Below are 16,103 nucleotides of genomic sequence, written 5' to 3'. Positions count from 1 at the left end.
TCTTTTTCTCTGACTTCATGCGCCTTAAATAGATCGTTTGGTAAAATGCCTCACTTTCCAGTTACACAGGTGGCCCCAACCACACACAGCATTATTTGACTTTTAGTGGCAGCCCCTCAAACCACGTCCCCAGGATTTCCATAGAGTGAGTGACCATTTGACAAAGTCGGCAGGATGTGCAGGTGCAGTGAACAGGGCTCAGAATGGCTGCCACCAGCCCCTCCTTCCCAGCAGCAAGGCGGGAGGGCCCGCCAGCTGCCAGGCTTGTCAAACTTCATTGTTTGTTCCCATTTCTCTTACAAAGGGCTCCGTGGAACAGCAGGGGCGTGACGCCAGGATATCCAGTTAAGGAAATTTTAGTTCCTATTGGCTCTAGGATTGACACACAAGTTAGGGCATTGGATAAAAGTTTTTACATTTTCAATAATTTGTTTCTGTTTATGGTACCACACCAGTGACCAGAAATTTATTAGGCTGCCATTGTACATCTGTTAGTAAATCTGGCTTATTTGTCAAATCTGAGGGCCCAGTTGGGAGCTGGAAAGCATTAATACGCTTAGAGTGAATGTTCGTAAGAAGGCAAGGCAGTGGAAATTTCCTTATTGTAGAGGGACAAGGTGCTGTCCTTCCTTAATGGCTGTTCATTGCACACCAGACTGAGCAAAAATATCTCAGTGGAGCAATTTTGAGCTTTGTGTGGTGCAACCACTCAACATCTTCATCTTATCAACTGCTATTCACTGGCATGAACCTGTCATTCCAGAAATGCTGACCTACCTACTCATTCTCCCTAAACTATAGGAAAAGAAATATCTACTTAGAAATGCTACTTTTCTAAGCCGGAACTGATCTGACCTTGAATCATTTTTTTTTTTTTAAAGACAGATTTTCTACAGGGTGTCAAGATATTTTCTGATCATGTTAAATTTTTTGAAAAACACTGAGGGGGAAAAATATGAAACCATAACCTAAGCAGTTGTTTCACTTAATATGATATTATTTTAGGCTTAGGGATACATTTCCAACTGAAAAATTTGTCTTTTATGATTTTTATGAAATTCTCATTATGACCTTGCTATGCCTTTGCTTGAGTTTTTGAGAACGCTCCAGTATTGCAACCACTAAATTATGTTTTGCTTCTAACAGGAGCTACTATTTGCTCATAAAACTCACTTTCCACAGAATAAAAGCAAGTTCCTTAGGCTGTTTCAGAACACTTAGAGCATTTTCCTGAAGTTAGGTAACATCTCCCCTTGTTTTTATTCAGAAAAAAAAAAAGATAGATTATTTGAAATCTATGGATAAAAATCCTGAGAAGTTTCATTTTCTGTTTACAACTAAACACTTTCTGTGTTGTGGAGGATCGTGAGAATACGGGGTTTTTCACTTTGAAGTAACCTCCACTTAGACCTTAAATTATGAATGTGGAAATGTCTCTTATATATTTTAAAGTGATATATGTAAGATAAAACAAGTCATTTTTAACACTAATATTCTCTTTGTTAATTATATTCAATTCAATAATATTTACTGAGCACCCAATGTGTGCCAGGCACTCCGTGGGGGTCAGAGACAGAGCAAAGACTTTCTACTTATAAAGCTCATACTCTAGTGACTTTGTGGAAAGTCCCGACTTTGGGAAATGTCCTGAAGTCAGATCATTATGTGTCAATAAGGGGGGACGGTCCATGCCCGTATCAACAGGGGTGGTGTTTGTCATGTCAAGATATACTTGGAAGAGGTCAATCTTAAGAAGTCCTTGGAAGAGGTCAATCCAAGAGTCAGATATGAGAATTCAGAACATGTGACTGAGAGAGTAGGATGAAGGAAAACTTTTCTCTTGACTAGCAGTCAATTTAGCCCAAATTAGACTCTGGGCCTAAAAATGCCTAGAAGATTTTCGGTGTTGATGTTGACCAGTGACCCTAGATATTAGGAGAGCCACAGGGAAGTAGCTTCTAAAGGACTCAAGGATAGATCTGGGCTGTGAAAGGACCATAGTTACTCTGTGTGTTGTATTTTCCTTCTACAGTCCCCAGAGCTCAAGTAAATCTTATGAAACGTAGAGTCCAAGAGACCACAGGGGAAGTCTGTGAAGTGGTACAGGCTTCATAATATCCCAGGCAGGAGCCGTGCCCTTAGGATCAGAGTGATTGTGCCAAGAAGCAGGGATCTCAAAAGGAGGCTGTGGAAAGGGTGTGGGCAACACCAGTAGATGGGAGCAAAGAGACATGAGTTACTGGCTCACGAGTGGCCCAGGAAAACTAACAGATATGGAGAGCGGGGAAGACATTGAGTGGGGCTAGCTCCAATAACAAAGCCAGTGTTGGCTCAGGCCTTCAAAGAAGACTAATGGACGTGCTGGAATTTGAGCTATGGCTATCTGGAGGGGCTTTTTATGAGTGCCATTTAGTCTCTTCTTTTCATTTTTTCATATTTCCCAAGTTATCTATGGTAGACTTACATTGCTTTTTTAGAATTCAACATGTTCTAAGAAAAATGTGTGCATCATAAGTTACTACCTGTGACAGCTGACTTCCCTCCCTAAGTCAGGACTGCAGAACCATCTGCCAAGCAGTTGGTTGAGGAAATACCCAAGGAAGACCCGGCAGATCACTTACTGAGGGCCAACTATTCACTGGCAAAGCTTCCAGAATAGCATAAAAGAGTGATGTGCTCATTGTTTCTCACACAGAAGTCCACGGCTACCCAGACCACACACGTTTTCACAGATGAACTCCAGCAGGGGAAGAATCAAACGTCAGCTGTGCTGAAACAAACGAGTAACCTTGGACAGTCTGAGAACTGACACTCCCTCTTCCTATGGGCATTGAGTCACATCACAGTGGAAGGCACACCTGGCAGATCTCCTTCAAAAAATGTGGTTTAAATCCAAAGAGCAATTCTTGATGGAAAATGACACAAATCCCAATCTGAGCATGTGCCCCATGTGAAATGGAGATAATCAGAATTCTACACGGTGTACATAATGTACTCTCACGGGTCTCCAAGCCTAGGTATTAGTGAGCACGGCAGGAAGCAGCAGGACTTCTGGATAATTCAAGAGGGCCCAATCAGTTGAATTTAATATAACTACAAAATTAACAAAAGCATTTTGTCTTATTAGACTTGATGATTCCCTCGCCTAAAGGGGAATTTTCAAAATTTAAAAATCATATTACATGTTACAATTGAGGTCCTTAGACTCATCATTTTAAAATGGGTGATATTTTTACAGCACATAAGTAACCTGATTTGTGGTTTGCAACACACGGTGGTGAAAAGAGGGGTACATTCATGCCAAGGTAGGATCATACTGAGATTACAAAGCTTCTATCAGCACCCTTATCATGCTTTTTGTACTGCTGTAGCTAGCATTTCCTACCATTCTTAGTTGTAATAAAAGAAAAAGCTTCATGAAACATGACATATAAATAGAATGAGTAGCGTTGTTCCCAAGTATTGAGGGGAAAAAACTGAACTCATTCCTCAGCTGGGAAATAAGCAATACTGTGTTATCTTTAATAAAAGATAATGGGACCTGACTTTTCAGACATCTCTTACACGATTGTCTATGGCCCCTTCTGGCTAACAGATGTAATCATACATTTCCCTGTCATTTTCTGAGCGGCCACCCTGATGAGTAGGTATATCTCTAGATGATACCCTGTGCTCTAGGCCTCCATAGCTTTTTCAAATCCTTTTTATTTTTCTTTCCTTCTTCCTATTTTTCTTTTCTTCTTCCTTCCTTCCTTTCCTCCCTTTTTCCTTTTTAGCAAAAGGTTGTTTATGTCCTATTTCTTTCTCAAACAAAACAATCAAGTTGGCTTATAACAGGAACATGCATATCCAGAAGGTTAATACAATAAAAAGTGAAGACCTACCAAAAAAAGAAAAAAGCAAATAGGAAAACCAGCTACTGGAAGAATCAGACAATGCCACAGCAAAATTGTGCTTTTCCATATAGTCTGTGGAGTAATCTTCGTGTTTTTTTTTTTTTTTTCTGGTGGATGATATAGAAATATCAAGCTCTGCTGCAATAGGACATGTTCCTAAGTGTAGTTAAACAAATATTTAAAAGTCCATTGAACCCTGGCCTCATTATGTTTGCTCAAGTTCTATAAAATAAAAGACAGAAATTCTAATTAGATTCCCAGGTACTTTTAGTATTTTTCTTAATAGTTGACTACTCTAATAAGCAATACGTGAAAAATAAGCCAATCAGATAAACACACGAGAGGTCACAAAACTTTGGGACTGGCGTTTATAGATGCATGTGCTGGCCAGCACAAGCCAAAAGAGGAAACTGGGACAGCCCAACTACCTGCTGGATCTCTAACAGACACACTGTCTGGCATTACGTCTGACACACCGGGTATGAATCAAGCTCTGGTCCGTAGCTCAGCTTGGAGTCTCAGGGACCTCACCTGTTCACACATCTCTGCATCCACACCCGGCATAGTCCTTTTCTACACTGACTTATCCACAGGATTTGCTTTAGCAAATAGGATAATAGTGAATGTGACAAAAACAGAAACTCATGTTGTGCTTGAAACCCTGAGAACACCAGGGTAAGAAGCCAGCGGTAGCAGGCTGAAGGATGAGAGGATGAGAAACGTTTAGCAGACAGCCTACCAAGTGCCAGATATGCCAAAAATGTGAGGTCATCCACTCACAATCTGGCTATAGTGCACCAGCGAGCAAAGCAGAAAAGAGCCAACAGACCCAGGCCAGAAGTGGGGACCAGCTGACCCCCGGGATTATGAGCTAAATACAATGGCTGTTATTTTTTTTCTAAGCTACGGAGTTTTGGGGTGGTTTATCATACACTAAAAACTAAATGATATGATAGAATAATATTTCAGGCAATAAGGAAAACTAGCAAAAATTATTACAGCGAAGAAGAGAGAGTCCATGTTCTTTGCTTCCTGCGTAGAGACCTGGAGGACCCAGATTGATCTCGCTGCAGGAAGGACGGAGTCGAAGGCCCAGGCAGAAAGAGCCTTGCACAGCTTCAGAGAGTCCCATGCCTCCGAATGACAAGAGGGCAGAAAAATCTCCTTCATGCAGCTGGGAGTAACATAGAAAAACAGCACAGGGCTTTAGGAAACACAACCCACTTTCCTAGTTTAAGGACAAATGGCTTGCCGTGCCCTCACAGTGACCTTGGCCAAAGCAAAGAGTGGTAGTGGATAGCACGCTTCCCCGTGGATGCTGTAATGATTAATCTTATTAATATATGTCAAATTGGCTAGGCCACTGTACCCAACATTTGGTCAGACACCCGGTGTAGATGTTGCTGTGAAGGTATTTTTAGAGGAGATTAATATTTAAATCAGCAGACTTTGATACAGCAGATTATCCTCCATAGCATGGGTGGGCTTCATCCCATCAGCTGCAGGCCTTAAGAGAAAAAAGACCGACTTACTCCAAGGAGGAAGGAATTCTGCCTCCAGACTGCCTTCAACATCAATCTTGCCTAGGTCTCCAGCCTGCCAGCGTGCTCTGTGAATTTCAGACTTGTCAGTCCCCACAATGGTGCAAGCCAATGTCTTAAAATCTCTCTCTCTAGTCACACGTGTGCGCGCGCACATACACTCTGCTTGGTTCTGTTTCTCTGCAGAACCCTGACTAGTACGGATTTCAGTAATGTGGATATATGTTCACTAAGGACTAAATCCTTTCTTTTCATCTCCATCCCCTAACCAGCAAGTGCTGCACATCAATTTTCCTCTGTATGAAATCAAAGTAGCCATTTGTTTAATCTATCAACTACAGTCCAACTGTAAGACCAATGCAATTTATTCTGTGCTTAGCATTTTCATATGTGAATTATATATTTAAAACACACACACTATACATACACGTATATATATATATACACACACACACATACACACACACACTCTCTAGATTCTTAGTGATATGGTTGAAAGGTATTAATAAAAATATTAACTTCTGGCAAGATGGCAACATAAAGTTTATAACTATCAATGCTATGAAAAAAAATTACACAAATAAAAACCTGCACTGGAACTAAAACTAGGGAAGGATGCCAAAGCACATGCTCCCAAAGTTTAACAAATAGTCCATGTGTGAGACCAGACTGCAACACCCTCCTGAGAGAGCAGCACAGTACTGAATAGAGAAGACTAAAGGAGATTACTAATAAAAGCGCCAACACCAAGTGGGGAGAGCAGCAAACAGGAGAGAAGGCAGCACACCACTTTGGCTCCTGTTCATTGCAGATCAACCGCTCCCAAAGCAGCTGGAGTCGGGCTGCACCAACAATAAAACTGCAAGTGTGGACAGCTTCTCTCTCCCACGGTGGAGACCAAACACCACAGAAGAAATCAGACACGGCCATACCTTGAAGGCGTTTGGGCAATTGACAAAGTTGAATATAGGACAGAAATGTGTCCCATGAAATGGGGTTCATCACGCTCAGAGACAACATAATATCACAGTGAAACCCTGAGGCTAGGATTGCTGTGTGTACAATCTGTTATATATTCAGAACAATCATCTTCTTCTCTTCCTACTCTTCTAAAAACCTAGTACAGAGCCTTATACTCTGTACAGGGTAAATTAGTTCCTTCAAAGAAACAAGCCAACAGAATAAAAACTAAATTTTAAACCTGTAATTAATATGGCCAGTGACCATATATGTTCCTTCCTGGATATGATTAGCTTTATCTCTTCATATACCTTCTAATGAAGCATCACAATTTCCTTAAAGTATTGAGCAAGTAAATAAGATCAGTTTTTCATACATGTTATAGATAGACTGAGATCTCACATGTAAATTATAAACATAATTATTTTTTACTAACTTATAATCTGTAAATATTTTTCCTGTTTCTCCAATTGTTACTGAAGTACACCTTCAGTCTTTTAACTTAAAGAAGAAATACTCTTTCAAATCCACTTCACCCTGTGATCTATCATACTCTTTGCAAATCAGTAGTTACCTGGTCATCTGTGACTATGCCAATCTGTGTTGTAGCACTGGGATTATTTGTCTGGTGCTACAGTTTATAAATATCAGGCATGCTACTGAGGCGAGGCTGAAATATGAACTTGGTAAGACTGTAGTGTTTCCTTTCCTAATAATTATCTCTTTTCACTTAGTGATAATATGATGATTGTGTTCACTTAGGCAGCACATATACTAAAAAAAAGTAATAATATGATACTGGCAAGAGCTGCTTAATCATTTTTATGCCATTTAACCTGCAATGGTAAGATTATAAAGCTCATGTACCAAATGAACAGGTGGTGTCCACAGGCCTTTTTGTACAGAATTTGAGCTGCATTTTCCAATGGAATGGCTTTATAAAGTTAGCTCAAAATGAGGAAAAAATAAAAACCTTGCATCTCCATGCACTGTTTATTCTAAACCATCCTAAGGTGGTAATCACAGAGGCAGGAGCCAAACCATGGCAAATTCCTCTCTGTGGATGGATGGTGTGCCGCATAGGGTTAGCATATCACCGACCTTTCCTACCGTAGCATTTGTAGTCCCTTTAACTCCAGTTTTTCATAAGCTTTATTTTTTTTTTTTACTTTTGAAATATACTTTACATATTAATACAATAAAATGCACTCATTTTAAATGTATGGTTCAATGAGTTTTGATGAACATATATACAACCATGTAATTATGGCCCCAATTAAGATAATAAAACATTCCCATCATTTCATATAAAGTCCCCTTTATGGTCCACTGCTGTCAGTTCACCCCCACCTCCAGTCTCAGGCAAACACTGATCTTTCTATCACTATTGATTACCTTTTCCTGTTATGTGTATGTTATATAGGTGGAATCATGCAGTATGTGGTCTTTTGCATGTGACTTTTACTCAGAAGAATATTGTTCAGATTCATCCATGTTGTTAAGTGTATCGGCTGTTTGTACCTTTTAAATGCCAGGTAACATCCCATTGTATGAATATATCGCAACTGTTTATACATTTTTGGATCATTTACAGTAGGAATAACATAAATATAACCTTTTAATAGAAATTTGCATCCAGATTTCTTGTAGATACACGCTTTCCTTTATGGGGCTAAATATCTGGAAGTGAAATTGCTGGGTTGTATGTTAAGTATGTATTTACCTTTGTAAGAAACAGTCAAGTATTTTCCAAACTAGATGTACCATTTACACTTCCATGAGAAATTCCAATTGTTCCACATCCTCACCAACACTTGGTATTATAGTTTTTGAAAATTTTTTTTTACTTTTAATTATTAATATTGTGGGTACATAATAATTGTGAATATTTATAGGGTACCTGTGACGTTTTGATACAGGCATGCAATGTGAATTAATCAAATCAGGGTAATCGGGGTGTCTATCACCTCAGTCATTTATCATTTCTTTGTGTTAGAAACATTCTAATTTCACTTTTTTAAAGTATACCCTAACTTATTGTTGATTATGGTCACTTTGTTGTGCTATCAAATATTGTTCATGCTCTCTATCTAACTATATTTGCATAAGCTATTATTTTTGGTTTTCTCAGAATCTTTTCTAAACAATATGCATTTTATTTTTATTTCAGTAATGTGAATTGCTGGCAACATGTGAAAGCTTTTACATGATATTTTAAAACAGTCATTAAATGCTTCATATATGTAGGAATTTGTTCCAGGCAATACAAAATATGAGCTGGTAGGAACCGTTCCCTTACTCCGAAAGTTAGTTTTCTGCTGCAGAATAGACCCAACGTCCACCACAAGGAATGGGTTTATGCCTTAAATAGAGCATTTAATACACATACACATGCATTGTTTAAAAAATCAGAATTATAAATAACATTGTTTTTGAACATCATTCTAAAATGAAGTTAAAGCAAAATTATAAACTAATGAGATTTACTTTTATGTATCTTATAAAGGGAAATTTTATTACTTCATAATTACTTGCTATAAATTATATGTACAATTATTTATGGATGTTTAGACAGCTCTCCATTCTAACAATCACCAATCACTTGAATCAAATAACATATAATGGAGCATTAAATCTGTAAAATATTATAAAAATATGCTAAATTTTAGTTAAATATATGTTGACTGCCATAAAATTTGTATAAATGCTAAAAGCACAGTTCAAATTTAATCATAATTTTTCAGAAGGTTTGCTTGCTTGCCCTACTAAATAGCCCTGAGAAATCATATTTTTTAAAACCACACACACACACACACACACACACACAAAATCTAGCAATGGAAAAATGATTTGTTTACCTGGGTCTTCTATAGTTAAGTTCTTTATTAACCACTGAACAATGTCTGACCCTAGAAAAAGAAAAAAGAAAAAACACAAATAGATGTAAACATTTTGTTTACACACGTTAATTTAAAGAATACTCCACTTTTGGTACTCACATTAATAGCAAGTTTTTTAATTGTTACAATCACAAGTTAAGGATCTACCACAGATGAAGTACTAAAAACACAAAATGTGAATACACAGTAGTCCTTCAATGAACCCAGGCACAAACTGGTAAATCATTAAGTACAAAATATTTAAATATAAATACTTACTATACTAATAGCAGAGGGCATGATTCATTTATTGAGTAAGTGTTTATTGAGCGCCTACTATCTTTTTGGCACAATTCTTAGAAGGTAAAACCACTACTTTGTGAGATGGCTTCTGTTTCATTTCTGGTTGAGATCATCCTTGGATCTGCTCTCAAGCCAAGGCAAATTTTTATTTGGTTTTTGAACACTCCGGTGTATTTCAAGCCTCTGTGTCTTTATGGTACTATTCTCTCTGACTGAAATGTCTTCCCATTATTTTCAAGACCTAAGATTCATTGACACAACAGAACTTTCCTTGGCCTTCACATTTGTCCATTGAGTTTGCAACATCCTTCATGGAACCTCCCTGGAATTGGTACATAGTCTTTTATTGCAGTGTTGATCACACCATGTCACGGCTGTTTATTTGACTAAAGCCCCAGAGTAAGTACCTTTAATCAGGAAGTCGCATTCATCTTGGATTATTTGCGGCATAGCAAGTGATCACAATGTGTGATGACTACAAAACCTGAGCGTATGTGTTTTCACTTCGTATGGAAGAAATGAGAGAGGGTCTGCAGAAAACGTAAGGTTTGAGCTAGATTTTGATTTTGATGTATGAATAACGGAGAAACGCAGTTGCTGGAGAGGCCTATGTAAAAGTTAAAAGGGGGAATACAGTCAATAGAAACTATTTACTGCACACTTTGTATATCTAAGTGCTTGGAATAATATTTATAGTAACTTGATGGTAATAAAAGAGTTCACAGTACATTTAGCAGGTCCTGAATTCAGACCAAAGGATTTGGATTTTGTTTTTCTATAAGGAAAACAGAGAAAGAGACATGCAATGTTTTTGAGTAGAAGAATGACATTATCAAAGCAACTTTAAGGAATCTGACAGGAAATTTATGTGGACTATCTTAGGCTAGTCAAAAAGAAAACAGGGTAGGCAACATTTCCACTGGTTGTGATCCAGGATGGGAGGGATAATAAGGTCCCGAACAAGTTCAGTAAAGAAATGAATTTTTAGAAATTAGACTTGTTTCAGGACCTTGTGACTCATTAGATATGAGGCTGACCCATAGGAGAGATTAAAAGAGAAGTAATGGTTTCCAGCCCAGGAGATGGATGAATGGAAAGAAAGCACAGAAACGGGAGAATCAGCAGCTGTTTTGCTTGAGATGTTCATTCACATTTAAATGTGGTTTACAGCATCATTCATTTCTACATAAAATAGGAAAAATATGTGTGTGAATTGTTTGCATACACAGTAAGCTGTGTCATGGCGGCATGAATGAAATTCCAATGTGAACAGAGACTCCATTTCAACCTGTCCTGGAGCCCAGCTGCAGCTGCTCCTCCACCCACCTCAGAGGTTTGGCAAATGAAGTATATTAATGTTGCCAAAAATAATTCTAGCTGCTTGAAATTAAAATAGTTCAAAACAAATTTGATTATCAAACTTGACCATAATATCCTAAAAGTTATGGGGACACTCATATCCAACATCAATTTCAATAAGCATGCCCTTCTAAAATAACTTCCTAGTGTTGAATCCAACTTGTATTCTTTTATAGCTGTTCTTTTTACAGCTGCCATTGATTTAAATGCATTTGAGAAGACAGATTCATCCGTATTCTAAAGGAAGTTTCGGCTCTGAGGGTATAAACGAAAGGAGACCACTCTCAAGAAGTCAGGTATGACAGTGTCAACAGTGTCATCTTCATCTGTATAGTCTAAGTTATCTTGAGACATGAGCTTCCCTTTGAGAAAGAAAAGGGCGGCTGAGTTTTTCAAATATATATGTAGTGATTCTTGACCAGTGTAGAATCCCAGACACCCAAATCTTCCACACAATCTCCAGGCACCCTGCTCATTTTTTCACAGTTAAGCATCTATCTGGGGAACATATGTGAGCAGCCATTGGAAACTTTCCATTCTTTTGAAGAGAGCCAAACGTTGGTTCCAGGACTATAAGAACATTTTATTGTAGAAAATGTCTTTAACAATGCTGTTAGTTAAAAAAATTTTCTTTCCTTTTCTTTTCTTCTTTTTCTTTTTTACAGAAAAAAAAAAGAAAGAAATACAAAGAGGCCTAATTTGAAACTATGTTTAATTCAGGGTACAGGAAACTTTCTTTCTGGCCTAGTTTTGGGTATTTCTGTCACAAGTCTATTCTCGGTTCAGCTCTGCAAGAGTCAATCTCATTGGACTTGACCAAACTGTCAGTGTCACTTAGCAGATGCTGTAGTAGTTTTATTGTTGTGTGATCACCCCAATATATTTATCATTTTAAGTTGAAACCTTATGAATTTTTTATTGCAAAATGCACACCCCCTCACCATATTCACCCTATTTTGTATCTATGAGAGTGTAAGACCTTGATTCCTTGAGGAGATAGGTAGAGACAGAGAAAGAGGGGAAAAAAATCATAATCTTAATAAAACCAGAAGATGGAAACAGAAATGTGCTATGATAGAGTCATCTTGAGAAGTGTGATTCAAATTTAAAATGGAGCGTGATAGTCAGGAGAGGTGTAGGAAGGAATGCCATCTTTCCAGCAATTTTCTAACTTTATGTTTAATGAATAAATGGATGGATCTGCTAAAATTTTTCATGTACAAATGTATATGTCCAGAATATTGTACAGTTTTATTTATATGTATTCGGGAGACCTCAAAGTAACACGCAGGGTTGTTGCTTTTCGTTTTTTTGTTTTTAACCCCTCTTTGATTACAGCCTATGGAGAGTTTAGCCCTGTCAGTGCACATACTCTTGTTTTGAGCTCTTAGAGGCATATATCACTTTTAGAATTACCAAGTTATGTGTTCTACCTACTTAGCAGAAGCAGTAGACGTTTCATTATTGTGTAATCCCAGGAATATATGTTTTGCAATGAAAATACGCAAAAACCAACAAGCAAAATTCTTCCTCACCACACTGCACATAGTTTCTCCACATGCTATATTGTTTCTTCCTTCTATGATGCTGCTAATGCTATTCCATTTTCATCTTTTTTTTCCCCCCCTGTGGTGAATCCCAGTGGATTCCATGAAGTTCAGTTCAGATATTACCTACTCTGGGAAGCCTATTCAGCCTACGCCCACCCCAGTTTCCCATTTATGTTTTATTAATATCCTATCATTTATTTCACTTATCAATGGTTTTATCATCCTCTTTTTACTTGTATCTATCTTTCCCTTAGTACCATGAATTCTTTGAAAGAAGGGAGTATGCATCATTAATCTTTAGATCCCAAACACCCAAACCAGTTTCTGACTTGCAAAAAGTGATCAGTCAATGTCCAAAGAATAGATGAATGAACAGCAGGACTCCTCCCCCCCCCCATGTCCCACTCTACGAGAGTTTACAAAAGGATGGTATCTCTCACAAAGACTGTTCTAGGGCATGTAATTTTTAGCTACCATAATCACCTTTTGCAGTGATGATTTTCCTTTTCTAAGGCTATAATTTTATAGCTTCTACTGATAATTAAAGTAAATAAATAAAAGACATAAAAACACCAATATTATTTCCTTGTCCATGCTGTGGATCTGAATGGTAGAGGAACTTCCTCAACTCTGTCCCACTGCAGAGTGATAAGTCCTGGACCAGGTTCTGTCCTGAACCTGTATTGTTTTGAGTTCAGTCCACATCCCCTCCCTAGATCAGAGTACCAGCTCAGCTACGAGTACCAGCTCAGCTACAGGTACCAAATATAGCTATCCACTCCACAGATCAGAGTACCAGCTCAGCTATGAGTACCAGCTCAGCTATGAGTACCAGCTCAGCTACAAGTACCAAATATAGCTATCCACTCCACAGATCAGAGTACCAGCTCAGCTATGAGTACCAGCTCAGCTACGAGTACCAGCTCAGCTACAAGTACCAAATATAGCTATCCACTCCACAGATCAGAGTACCAGCTCAGCTATGAGTACCAGCTCAGCTACGAGTACCAACTACAGCTATCCACATGCCGAACTTGAACGAGAGGTTCATAAAAAATATTAGGCATTCATTTACAGAAAAAAAATTGCAAAACTTTTGTAAAAATAAGGACTTTGTAAGCAAGCTTAATGGTACAAATATGATCTGTATTCTTTACAAAAATAAACTCTTTTCATGATCTCAACTAAAGCACTTCATGAAAACTTTAGCTCTTAATCACAATAGAAGGGGCCTAAACTATTCTTGGGACAAAGACATTGACCTTTTCAATGTTTCTCTTTCAGAAAAATAAATAGGCTTTTGCTCTGCCCAGATAACTTTTCCGAAGCCTCAGCACCTCATAGGCACAGTGCCGGCAATGCAAATTTTTTTTTTTTTTAATTTAATGAGCACCATAAATAATCCATGCTTTGATAACTATTCTTAAAATCTCTTGCTAAATAGAAGACATTCTATATATCTGAAAGATGTTTTTCCAACATTATTCTTAGTTTCTTGAAATAAGCATCATAAACACTCATCGTAACATCTAATGAACACTGAGTTTCTGTAGAAGTCTAGCTGTGGACCTGGAGTTACAGGGATGAGAAAAAAGTTGTGGAGAGAAGCAGCTTCACTCACCTGTGAGTCCCTGGCGAGAAGAAACAATGTCTTACTCATGACATTTCCACTATTCTCTCCAAAGTGCCTCAACAGAGATTGTCGTTAAATATTTATTGAAGGTATGACTCAATGTTTACAGACATATACTCTATGCACAAAGGACCCAAATGCTGGAAAAAATCCGCTGTAACAGCGACTCCCATCTAGCCTTTTATGACACCCCGGTGTATCTCTCATGGTCATGATTTTTAAAATTCTTCATGCAAAAACAAGTTAAACTCAGTTTAATTTTAAAAACTGCAGAATTTCTGTAAGGTGTGAGAAATGAAGCGATTTTTTAAAGCTAGGGTATTCCACTTTTGGAAAAATAAGTGCTTCACAACCTATCTCTTGTTCTATTATAGCCCACTTTCTCATTTCGCAACTTACCATGATATAGGCTAATAGTTGTGATATAAGTTAGGGATAGGTTTTTAAAAATAATTACATAATATACTTTCTAAAATAGTGCTTATATTTCAGTGAGAAATATTTTCATAGACATAATTTTGTTTGTCTTACAGATTGTTTAAAAACAATTAGAATTTTTAGGTTGCCGATAGATTGTCATTGATTTCTGTTCTGCTTCATTTTCTTAACAAAAATCACATTACGAAGCAAGCCAGTCGAAAGGGAAGTGATATCTAATTGGCAGATGATTCTTTGTCTACTCTTCCTATTTCAATTTGTCACTGATATACCCTTTATCAATTTTGCCATGTCATATTTTCTACGATCCATCTAATAGGTTTATCCTTGATTCATTCCTTTAGAAGGTCCTCCTTCATCTTTCTTAGTATGTGTTCTATCCCTTCTCTTGCTGTTTAAAGTTTAGCCACATATTATTTAAATGCTAAGTTACTTAATTTGCATATGAATTTCCTAAGGTTCAATGGTTTATTTATCTATTAGAATAACACTAATTATCTCTCTCAGAGGCTTAGCAAGATTTGAAGAGAAAATGCATTTTAAGCATCTTACAGAATTCCCAGCCACGATGCCCACTCCAGAAAATGAGAGTTTCTGGAAGAGTGCGGTGCCTCTAGTGGGCCAGTCCATATCTGGGAACTGGGAAGATAACAGTGAACAAAATCACTGGTTCTTACACTGTGATGGAAGTAGACAGACAATAAGCAAATAAACATGGAAGTAGGTAATACGTCAGGTGGAGATAATTGCTGTGGGAAAAAAAATAAGCAGAGTAATGAGGCAGGGAGCCTGGAGTTGGGGGTGGGTGGTGTGTTACTATTTTTTATAGTGTGTTAGGTAAAGACATTCCTGGTAAAGTAAGATTTGAGCAGTGATATGAAGGAATCACTGGGATAAACTAAGTGGGTGCCCAGGGCAGAATGTTCCCAGCTGAGAAAACAAGTTCCAAAGCCCAAAGGCAGAATCCTGATGGGTGTGCTGAAGAAACAAACAGCAAGGAAGTAAATGCAGGTGTAACGGCATGACTGCAGTTGAAAGTGACAAGAGATGAAGACAAAGGAGTGATGGGATCAGGCCCCATGGTGCGTTTAGGACCATTTAAGGGCCTGGGATTTTACTCTGAGTGAGCTGAGCAGAGGCGGTGTTTGCCTGCTCAATCTGACTGCTGTATCAAAGATAGGTTTTGGGAGGGAAGGGTGACAGACAATGTGAAAATAACGTGATGATGATGATAGAGAAGTTTTAAAAAGGGATTTGGAATTTCTAGCTCTTTAGATGTCTCTATCCCACTGCCTCCTGCTTTTTGTCCCCACAACGACTCTCCCCTCTAGATGATCACAGACTTTCCTACTAAGCCCATTGGGTTTGCAGAAGGAAACAAATCATGGAGAAATGCTAAGAATGCAAACTAACCTTTGGTGTGAATTCATTGTGCTTAAAATCATTAGGAGAAGGGGTGAAGGAGGTGGGGTCCTTAGGGGAGGAATAAAAAGGGCAAATCTCTGTCTTCCGGCAAATCTCTGTCTTCCCTAGAGAATGGGCCT

At 38.1% G+C, this 16,103-nt stretch overlaps 1 protein-coding gene across 16 annotated transcripts in view; it reads right to left on the bottom strand.

Moving 5' to 3' along the window:
• Positions 1-16,103, bottom strand: part of RGS7 (regulator of G protein signaling 7) — a 335,498-nt gene that overhangs the window by 95,208 nt on the left and 224,187 nt on the right. For 14 of the 16 annotated variants that reach the window (XM_069484660.1, XM_069484661.1, XM_069484662.1 and 11 more), the window contains one exon: positions 9,256-9,306. The exons of the other annotated variants lie outside the window; for them this stretch is intronic. In XM_069484660.1, the coding sequence (XP_069340761.1) occupies positions 9,256-9,306 (51 nt within the window). The remainder of the gene's footprint in view (positions 1-9,255; positions 9,307-16,103) is intronic. 16 annotated transcript variants of the gene reach the window in all.

Source organism: Eulemur rufifrons, chromosome 11, assembly GCF_041146395.1.
Source record: "Eulemur rufifrons isolate Redbay chromosome 11, OSU_ERuf_1, whole genome shotgun sequence".
Classification (NCBI taxonomy): Eukaryota; Metazoa; Chordata; class Mammalia; order Primates; family Lemuridae; genus Eulemur; species Eulemur rufifrons.
Note: the sequence above shows the minus strand (reverse complement) of the source record. Positions and strands in the feature narration are given on the sequence as shown.